Source organism: Pelodiscus sinensis, chromosome 1 (assembly GCF_049634645.1).
Source record: "Pelodiscus sinensis isolate JC-2024 chromosome 1, ASM4963464v1, whole genome shotgun sequence".
In the NCBI taxonomy this organism is placed as follows: Eukaryota; Metazoa; Chordata; order Testudines; family Trionychidae; genus Pelodiscus; species Pelodiscus sinensis.
The window spans coordinates 134,585,090-134,596,206 of NC_134711.1; the positions used below are offsets into that span (position 1 = coordinate 134,585,090).

The 11,117-nt window shown below is 50.2% G+C and overlaps 1 protein-coding gene across 1 annotated transcript in view; it reads right to left on the minus strand.

Moving 5' to 3' along the window:
* LOC112547505 (antigen WC1.1-like) overlaps positions 1-10,152 on the minus strand; it is a 142,373-nt gene extending 132,221 nt beyond the window's left edge. Inside the window, exons 1-2 of the mRNA XM_075902503.1 lie at positions 10,036-10,152; positions 870-1,184 (exon numbers count right to left, since the gene is read on the minus strand). Of these exons, the coding sequence (XP_075758618.1) occupies positions 870-1,184; positions 10,036-10,099 (379 nt within the window). The 5' untranslated portion in view covers positions 10,100-10,152. The remainder of the gene's footprint in view (positions 1-869; positions 1,185-10,035) is intronic.
* Positions 10,153-11,117: the final 965 nt, after the last annotated feature.

The window sequence follows — 11,117 nt, forward strand, 5'->3', positions numbered from 1 at the left end:
TTACCCTCTTAGTCCGAACTAGCGGGGTAGTGTAGACATACCCTAATTCAAACTAGTTTTTAGGTCTAGATGCACTAGTTCGAATTAGCTTAGTTTGAATTAACTAATTCGAATTCAGTTAGTTCGAATTAGTGCTGTAGTGTAGACATACCCTAAATATCTTTTCTAAAAATCTGGCCTGTAGTCTCTGAGGATCAAATGTTTCACTGACAGACAATGCAGATTGGGCATCAAACCGCTGCTGGCCTCTTTGGAAATCCTAACAGAGAAATCACACAGAAGCTTTAAACCGAAGCCAGTGGTTCTAGGAGACAGACACGTTATTTGCAGACAGGCAAGTTTGCTAATTCAATGGGATTTCTTTAATTTTTTCCCTGACAATGAGTTTCCCAAGTATTTTTCTCCAGGTGCCAACCATGGCCACAGGACCCTGTGGGGCAGGCACGGCTAGTGACCTAATGAACAATCACATAACATGGAAACCTTCAGCAGGAAGCTCCTGGCTGGGTCACGGATCCCCCCCAATTGAGCTCCCGCCCTGGCAGCAGGTCCCACAGCTGGGCTGAGACCCTCCCTGTCACTGGCTCACAATCAGCAAAGGAACCATAAAACGGGAGCCACTCAGAGAGAAGGACGAGGTGCTGGGATCGTGGTAAATGCGACAATGAAACCACTTCCCAGTCACAGGGGATGGCCAGTGCCCGGGGAGGTGAGCAGTGATAGTTGCAGCTCAGTATCAGCAACAGTGACAGGTCTGGCTCTGGCTTTGGTTCATTCCTTCCTAGGTCACAGGCCCAGGACACCCTCTGGGTCCAAGCCCTTTGGTCTCAGGGGACTGGCCGTTCAGGACTGAGGGGGCTGGTTCTTACCTGAACACGTCACTCCAGCATCCTCTCCATGATCACAGTAATTCACACCCCATGTCGGGTTCCCGCAGTCCCAGAGAGCAGACTCGGTACCATCACAGGGAACATTACCCAGCCAAATTGGTCCGGATCCTGGTCCAAACTGAGCTTCCTCAGGAGCACTGACGGCAGCTCCACATCCCAGCTGCCTGCAAACCACCCCAGCGTCTTCCATGTCCCAGCCATCGTCACAGACCGTCCCCCACTGGTCCTGGTGTTTAACCTCCACTCTCCCGGCACAGGGGCTGCCTCCATCCGCCAGCCTCAGCTCGTCAGCACCTTCAAAGAGACACAGAGCAGGGTCAGTGTGAGCAGGGAGCCCTCCCAGCGACCCCTCAGCAAAGCCGGTGCCCAGCAGCCGGGATCCAACCGCAGAGCCAGGAGACTGGGACATGCCCAGAGCTGCCTTGTGGCTCCACCTCTTCCACCTCAGGCCTCACCCTTGGGCTGCCAGTGCTGCAGCTCCCGCCATGTTATCCCCACTCTGGCCAATTGGGGGGCTGCATCTGTCCCAGGAGAACACGACAAACCTGCAAACTCCCAGAGTTTCCCTCGTTCCCAACGGCGCCATCTCCTGCCCCCTCACTGGGGCTGCAGACAGTGAGATGCCGCCACCTCCCTATAGTCTGTGGGTGGGTGGGAGTGAGGTTGCCTGGAGCTAGGCCGGCTGCCCCCTGGCTCATTTTGCAATGGGACTGCAGCCCACAGGGGACGTGGCTGCTCCTGTGTGGCTCAGAGACTGGACAGGACCCAGGGACTGTGAGGGGAAGCCCAGACCCCATGACAGCGGGGTGGGGAGTAGGAAGAGCAGGGAGCTGAGGCCAGATGGTAGAGATGGGGTTTGCAGTGCAGTGCAGCACAGGCAGTGTTGGGCAGGAGGGAGAAGTAGTGAGTGGTGGTGGGTCTGGAGCTGGGGGGGGGCAGGAATGTAAGGTGGGGAAGAAACAGGCTTTGGAAAGGGGGTGCAGGAGGAAGGGATGGGGACTGAAATGCAGGAGGTTTGGGGTGGGGGGAGGCAAGAGACGTGAGGGAGCCAGTTGGGGGGGCGAGGAGAGGGGGCTGAAGCAGGGCTCATGAGAGAGGAGGGAGAGGGGGTTTGCAGTGTGGGTGGGTAGCAGGGAGACTGGGGGCGGGCACATGAGGGAAGGAAGGGGAGGGAATGGGGGAGGAAACTGGGGGAGTGGAGAGAGCTTTCCGGTGGGATTCTGGAGCAGGGTTCAGGAGGGAAGGGGGGATGGAAAGGGGAGGAGCCAGGAGCTAGCAGAAGGAAGGGTGGAGGCAAAAGGAGGAGAGGGGAGGGGTTGTTAGAGAAGGAGGCAGGAATGGGGGGTCTGCAGTGGGGTGAGGGAGATGGGGCAACTGGAACAGAGTCAGGGAGGCGAGACAGGAAGAAGGAAAAGTCTGGAAAGGGGGCAGGAGGAAGGGGAAGGGAGTAGAAGCCATGGTGAGTGAGGGGCTCATGACAATGCCCCTGACTAATGGCTACATGCAGGGTCCCACTGCGCCCCCGAAACAGGCTGTTTGCAGTGGGGAGCAGATGACCAAGGGACAGCAGGTCTATGGAGCCTCCAAGGAGCTCAGAGAACAGGGCAGTTCACTGCGTTACACCAGGATGTGCCCAGACAATCCTGAAAGTTCTGTGCATCCCAAAGAAACCCCTTGGGCCTTGTCAGCACTCGGGAAAATGGGCTCTTTTCAGTGGAGTCAACTCAGTGTGTTCACTTGTGACAGGACCCAGGGCCGTGACACTGCTCTAGCGCACTTGCACACCCACCCACACACCCCCACACACACCCACTTCTGTTTCCCTGCATGTAGCAGAAACTAACAACAGCCAACAGTTTCCTTGCTCAGAAACCCCCCAGCCTGCCCCTCCACTGGGCCCCAACAGACTTTGCTTCTGTGCTGCCTTCTAGGATCTTGGTTATAACCCCTCCTAATGGCTTCTCCCTCCAACAGACACAGTCCAACTCAAGCATCCTGCCCATTCCCTGGCATAGCTCAGCCCTCGCATGACCATGTGCCCTGGGTCCTGGGCAATAGCCCCCACTTTCTGCAGCTGGGTTACTGTTACATAAAGGAACTTGATTGCTCCACCAGCTGAGCCTAAAAGAGAGTGCTAGGCACCCCCACTGGCTGTCACGATGTCTGTGATTTGCTTTCAGCCCAAAGTTATGTGACAGCAGCCGTCAACACCTTTGTGTGTAATGCCACATTACACACTGCACCGATCATGTGCCTGCTTCACTTCTCTGGCCCAGCTTGGAAGAAGGACCTCACCCAGCTCTCCGAACACTGGTGATCCAGAGCTGGCTGTGGGTATGAAACCCACGGCTTTTGTCAATCCCTGATATTTCCTTATTTGTTTGCCTGAACTGAACATTGTACAGATTTGTTTTCCCAATGTAGGTCAATAATTGTGAAACACAATATCATGGACAAGCTGATGTAGAAGATCAGGGCCCAGGGAGGAAGACTGGGGCACCAGGGAAAAGGAGAAGCAACGACACAGTGATCTTCCCTCCATTGTGTATTTCCCCACATCTTAGAGGGAGAAAAGACTGTTGAGAGTCTATGGGTTAAATTTAGAGGTGGAAGCAACAGCAACAATATTGTGGTTGGTGTCTGCTATAGACCACTGAATCAGGTGGATGAGATAGATGATGCATTCTTTGGACAACTGAGAGAAGCTTTCAGATCGCAGGCCCTGGTTTTCATGAGCGACTTTAATCACCCTGACATCTGTTGGGAGACCAGTACAACAGGACACAGACCATCCAGGAAGTTTTTGGAAAATGTTGGGGATAACTTCTTGGTACAAGTGCTGAAGGAACCGACCAGGGACCATGCGCAGCTTGACCTGCTGCTCACAAACAGGGAGGAATTAGTAGGGGAAATAAAGTGTGTGAAAACCTGGAAAGCAGTGATCATGTGATGGTAGATTTCAGGATCCTGACCAAAGGAAGACAGGAGAGTAGCAAAATACACACCCTGGACTTCAGAAGAGCAGACTTGGACTCCCTCAGAGAACTGATGGGCAGGATCCCCTGGGATGCTAACATGAAGGGGAAAGGAATCCAGGAGAACTGGCAGTATTTTAAAGAAGCCTTATTAAAAGCACAGAAAGAAACCATCCTGATGCTCAGTAAGAAAAGCAAATATGGTAGGCCACCAGATTGGCTTACTGGGGACATCCATGGTGAGCTTAAACACAAAAAGGAAGCTTACGAGAAGTGGAAACTTGGACTGATGACTAGGGAGGAGTATAAATATATTGCTTGAGAATGCAGGGGAGTTATCAGGAAGGCGAAAGCACAATTGGAATTGCAACTGGCAAGGAATGTGAAGGGTAACAAGAAAGGTTTCTGCAGGCATGTTAGCAATAAGAGGGTGATCAGAGAGGTGTGGGACCCTTACTGTATGAGGGAGGTAACACAGTGACAGAAGATGTGGGAAAAGCTGAAGTACTTCAATGCTTTCTTTGCCTCTGTCATGAAGGACAAGGTCAGCTCCCAGACTCATGCACTAGGCATCGCAGCATGGAAAGGAGGTGGACAGCCCTTGGTGGGGAAAGGAAAAGTTAGGAACTATTTAGAAAAAGTAAACATACACAAATCCAAGGGTCCAGATTTAAAGCATCCGAGGGTACTGAGGGAGTTGGCAAATATCATTGAGGAGCCTTTGACCATTATCTTTGAAAACTCATGGAGATCGGAAGAGATCCCGAATGACTGGAAAAAGGCAAATGTAGTGCCCATCTTTCAAAAAGGGAAGAAGGACAATCCAGGGAACTATAGACCAGTCAGCCTTACCTCAGTCCCCAGAAAAATCATGGAAGAGATCCTCAGGGAATCCATTTTGAAGCGCTTGGAAGAGGGGAAAGTTATCAGGAATAATCAACATAGATTCATGAAGGGTAAATTGTGCCTGACCAATCTGATTAGCTTTTATGATGAGGTAACCGGCTCTGTGGATATGGGAAAGTCAGTGGATGTGATGTACCTTGAGTTTAGCAAGGCTTTTGATATGGTCTCCCACAATATTCTTGCCAGCAAGTTGAGGGAATGCGGATTGGATAAATGGACAGTAAGATGGATAGGAAGATGGCTAGACTGTTGGGCCCAATGTGTGGTGATCAACGGCTCGATGTCAGGTTGGTGGTCGGTTTCTAGCGCAGTGCCCCAAGGATCAGTTCTTGAACCAGTTTTGTTCAATATGTTTATTAATGACCAGGATGAGGGGATGGATTACACCCTCAGCAAGTTTGCAGATGACACTAAGCTAGGAGGAGAGGTAGATACACTGGAGGGCAGGGATAGGAGTGACCTGGACAGATTAGAGGATTAGGCCAAAAGAAATCTGATGAGGTTCAACAAGGACAAGTGTAGAGTCCTGCACTTGGGACAGAAGAATCCCAAGCATTGTTACAGGCTGGGGATTGACTGGCCAAGTATAAATTCTGCAGAAAAGAACCTGGGGATTACAGTGGATGAGAAGCTGGATATGTCAACAGTGTGCCCTTGTAGCCAAGAAGGCTAATGGCATATTAGGGTGCATTAGAAGGAGCATTGCCAGCAGATCTAGAGAAGTGATCATTCCCCTTTATTCGGCTCTGGTGAGGCCACATCTGGAATATTGTGTGCAGTTCTGTGCCCCCCACTATAGAAAGGATGTGGACGCATTGGAGATGGTACAGCAGAGGGTGACCAAGATGATTAGGGGGGTGTAGCACATGACCTATGAGGAGAGCCTGAGAGATTTGGGTTTGTTTAGTCTGCAGAAGCGAAGAGTGAGGGGGGATTTGATAGAAACCTTCGACTTCCTGAAGGGAAGTTCCAAAGAGGATGAAGAGAGGCTGTTCACAGTTGTGATGGATGGCAGAACAAGGAGCAATGGTCTCAAGTTACAATGGGGGAGGTCCAGGTTGGATATTAGGAAAAACTATTTCACTCAGAGGGTGGTGAAGCACTGGAATGGGTTCCCTGGGGAGGTGGTGGAATCTCCATCCCTAGAGGTGTTTAAGTCTCGGCTTGACAAAGCCCTGGCTGGGTTGATTTAGTTGGGATTGGTCCTGCCTTGGGCAGGGGGCTGGACTTGATGACCTCCTGAGGTCTCTTACACCTTTAGTATTCTATGATTTTATTTCTGTGTCTGGGTCATGTGAAGCAAACTCATAATTCCCACTGAAAATACCACACGTCTGGGAGATGATGCCCATTTCCTCATCAATGCAATACAACTATATTAGAGCTGAACAGGTCTTTGGCATCACTGTGTGACACTATCCCATAAATAGCTGCACAATCATGTCCCGCCCACACAGCAACACCTGTCCATGCCCTGCACTGTCCGGCTGATCACCAGGCTGGTGGCATGAGAGCATCCCTGGAACTGGGCAGGGGCAGCCTGTAGGGAATGAAACCAATGTGGCCACGAGCGGCACTGATCCAGCACCTCAGCCAGGCGGCGCCTGCTAGTCTGGCTTCACTCGACTTCAGCTGGGAATCGAAATGTCTCTGCTCCAGCAGGAATCCTGGAGGAAGGGGAAAGGCTCCTTCAGGACAAATCTTCTTTCTGGCACAACTTCCAGTAAACTAATGGGCACAGGGCACTGAACCACAACACACACACACACACACACACACACACACAACACAACACAACACACCACATACACACACACACACACACACACATTGGCTTGAGAAAGAGAATGGGGAAGGGAGGAGCCAAGACTTGGTCCTTGCAATCATTGGAGTCTGGACCAAACCCACATTTCCATGGAATTCTAAGTGACTGGGGTATTTACGGGGGTAGAATACTAACCCAGTGCCGAGCCGAGGCTCTAGGCAGCTCGGTGCACTGACACCACGTGCAAATCCCAGCAACACCAAGTGACCATTTCACAAGGATCTCAGCCAGCCAGACACCGTCAAAAAGTCCTTCCCGCCTCTTTCTCTGGTGCAGCCCGGCCATGGGTCCTCCCCAAACGCACCACAGGAAAGGGGGGTTTGTAGTGAGCCAAGTTTATCAACTTTGGGCTATTTTGGCCCTAATGCTGAAGTAAGTTCCAGAGTCCGGGAGTGCTGAGAGAGCCCTGCCAGGTCACCACTCCTGACCTTTATAAGAGGGAGATCTTGCTTGGGGCCCCCTGCTGACCACCATTTCAGATTTTAGTGGGAGGGAAAGGTGACCTGTGCATGCTATGATGGGTGAGGGGAAGAAGAGAGTGAGAGCATGGGTCGGAGGGGTGAGGACTGAGGCTTCAGCAGTGTTACTGGGATACTCAGTACAACCCAAGCAGCAAATGGGTGGGGAGAACCAACCCCATCTGCCCTCCCCTTCTCACATACACATACATGACCTCTATTCCGGGGCTACTAAGACAAGGGAAAACTACTTTTTGGCAGACAACTTAGCAGTTAGCTGATGGGAGCACTGTATCTAATTCCTATATGAAAGAATGAAAATTAAATACATTTAGACCCACTGAGCTCTAACAGTAACATATTCTGACATCTTGCGGCAAGTCACTTAAGGGACACTGGTTAGCCTTCAAATTTTAATGTCTGTTCTTACTTTGTTCCTAACTCTGTGGAGAGACACAGACCCCCCCATCAGGGTTCCTGGGCTCCAGCTCAGCTCTGCAAGGGGAATGGGGTTTAGTGGGTTACAACAAGCAGGGCAGATACATTTCGCATCTAAATATGATAATTAGAAAGGCCATACTGGGTCAGACCAATGGTCCTTCTAGCCCAGTATCCTGTCTGCCAACGGTGGCCAATGCCAGGTGCTTCAGAAGGAATAACCAAAGAAGCATCATCATGATACATCCCCTGTCACCCATTCCTACCTTCTGGCAAACAGAGCCTAGGGACACCATCACTGCCCATCCTGGCTAGTAGCCATTGATGGACCTACCCACCTTGAACTTATTTTGTTCTTAATGGAGCCCTGTTATGCTTTGGGCCTTTCCACCATCTCCCAGCAAAGAGTTCTACAATTTGATTGTGAAAAAATAATTCATTCTGTTTGTTTTAAATCTGCTGCCTATACATGGAATTGGGTGAGCATCTTGTGTTATGTTAGTGAAGGAATAAATCACATTTCTTTATTCTATTTCCCTCACTGTTCATGGTTTTCTATATCAGGGTTGGGAACCTTTTTTGGGTTGGGATTGGCTGACCCATAGAAAACCCTGTCAGTCAGGGGGGAGTGGGGGCTGGAGTGTGAGTGCTGGCTTCCCAGTACTGGTGGGGGGAAAGAGCCCTGGCCCCGGGGGCTGGATCCAGGCAAGCCAGGGATCACATCTGGCCCCTGGGCCTTAGGTTCCCCACCCTGTTCTAGATCTCTAACATATCCCCTCACCCCTTAGTCATTTCTTTTCCAAGTTGAAAAGTCCCAGTCTGGTTAATCTCTCCTCATATGGAAGCTGTTCCTTACCCCTAAACATTTCTGTTGTCCTTTCTGTATCTTTTCCAAATCCAATAGATCTTTTTTTAGACAGGGTGGCCAGATCTGCAAACAGTGTTCAAGATTTGGGCATACAGGGTGTGTCTCAACTACATGGCTCTGTCAATGGAGCCATATAGATTAGGCTGATCGGCAGAGGGAAATGAAGCTGTGATTTAAATGATTGCGGCTTCATTTAAATTTAAATGGCTACCGCGCTCTGCCGACCAGCTGATGATCAGCTGTTTGTTGGCAGATCAGGGCAGTCTGGATGCGCTGCAGTCTACTAGGAAGCCTTTGTTGATTGGCGCAAGTAAACCTGGTTTCACGAGGCATACCTATGCCGGTCGACAAAGGCTTCCTTGTTGACCGTGGCGCGTCCAGACTGCCTCGGTCTGCCGACAAACCGCTGATCATCAGCTGGTCGGCAGAGTGTGGCAGCCATTAAAATTTAAATGAAGCCGCGATTATTTAAATCGCGGCTTCATTTCCCTCTGCCGATCAGCCTAATCTATATGGCTCCATCGATGGAGCCAGGTAGTTTAGACACACCCACAGTGACTTCTTATAAAGGTAATATGGCCTTTTGTCTTTTTATCTATTCCTTTCCTAATGACTCCTAATATTCTGTTAGCTTTTTAATTTGTAGACTGCCACTGCACGTTGAGCAGATGTTTCAGGGAACTATCCGCAATGATTCCCAGATCTCTTTCTTGAATAGTAACAGCTATTTTAGACCACATAATTTTTGTATGTATAGTTAGGATTATATTTATCCATGTGCGTTACTTTGCACTTATCCCCACTAAATTCCATCTGCCCTTGCGTTGCCCAATCACCCAGTTTTGTGAGATCGCTTTGTAACTCCCTGCAATCAGTATTGGACTAGTCCCTGTTCCTGCCATTTTCAAGAACATTTGCAAATTTAACAGCGGTGCTCTGAATGCAGATCCCAGCCACACAACACTCATTGTTACTCTTTTTCTTCCCTATGTTTTAAGTACCTGGCAATGTTTTCATGATGATCTAATAATCCTTCAATGATGTGAATGCCCAGCCTCTTGTTATTCTTAATCACCTGCCTCCCTCTTTTATAACAAACTCCCTGCCCCAAAAGCAAAGCTGCAAGCAGCTCAAACTCTGTTGCAGTTAAGACCTGCCTCTGGAGTCAGGGCATGTAGCTTTAAGCAGATCTCAAATATGAAATCCAGGGGTTCCAACTTGGGATGGGGGGAGCTACTGTCCCCTCAATCCTCCATAAATGGCATCCCTGGTGTCCATATGGCACGGGCAGAGAGGTGACCCCACAGGAAGGCTGGTCTAAGCTCATTTAGGGGTTTATAAATCCCAGGCAACACCCCAACCTCCACCCAAAGATGGCGCCAGTGCAGACTCAGCAGCACTGCTTCACATGCTCCCCGCGAGACGCCCTGCTCAATCCGTGAGTCACTGAAATTGCACCAGCTTCATTCTCTGGGTGGCTTCAAGGTGCAGTCCCACACGGAGGTCACTGCAATAACCCAGGGAGGTAACAAGCGCGGGGGGCACAGTGTCAAAGTTGAATCCCCAAAGTTCACAAACTCTGGGCCAGACACAGATGAGAAAAATCTGCCAGTAAAAGTCACCACCCCAGTTGCAGTTTACCCAGCTCCCCAGGTACAGCACAGAAGAGATTTACCTGCTGTGTCCTGAACTAGGATGAGAAGAAGCCGCAGCAGCAGCGTGCAGAGATGTCCCTTCATAGCCAGCCTGACTTGCTGCACTTGCTGTCACAAAACACCTGCCAGGACTCCTGTATCTTACAAGTGACAACAAAGCCGTGGAAGGGGAATATATAGATTCAGAGGCTGGTATCAGCTGGGGGAAGGAGCCAATGGCAAACCCACCTGCCTTTTTAGTTATTATCAGTGGTTTGATCTGTGACTTTAGGCAGCTAAACCAGCCAATAACACTCAAAAGCAAGAAACATCACCATATATGAGTGATGAGTCCCCTCCTGACGTCAGGTTTGCCAGCGTCTCAGATCATCCGGTTACCCGCAGTCTCCAGTGCGGGAGAGAAAAGTGCCGTACAAACTGTGCCCGTGCTGCTTCTTACCCCAGTAGATTCTATATTGTGTTAAACATCATTTGGGAGACGTTAGAGGCTGGTAGAGATAGTTTTGGAGGTAGTTTATAAACTGTGGAAGAAATCCCATGTGCCAAAGGGGACCATTACAGCACACACTCTGCGTGTGGGACATGGCCACTTGCAGACAAGGACCATTCATTAGATCCAGGTTGTACCACTCAAGGCAGCTGTTGTATAAGCAGAATTGCCCAGCACCATCTGAAATGCTGGTGGCTCTTCTACGAATAGGCCTTGGAGTTTCTTGCCTGAACCGTTATCCTTAGGGACATAGACAGAGACTAGGGCTTCCTAAGTGGCCATGAGCCTCTCTCTGGAAGCAGCAGGGAGTCCTGCATTCACCAAGCCCATCAGTGCTGTCAGGAGTGTGTGGGGGAGGTGTCTTTGAAAGCAAGTGTACTGTGTTCTTGGGACACAGGCAAAGGGACATGGCAGAGAGTAATGACAGGCTACCACCACCCCCACCTCAGGCTCTTCCTAAAGAAACCTGTGGCAAGTGCTTTGATGAAGGGAAACATCTTTGACCCTTTACCTTTACTTCATCCCCTACACTTCTCTTTTTGTCTGTCTGCAGCTCCACCTGATCCTCCTTCTAACCCCTCCTTCCCACTCAGCTCAGGTGTGATTCCAGCA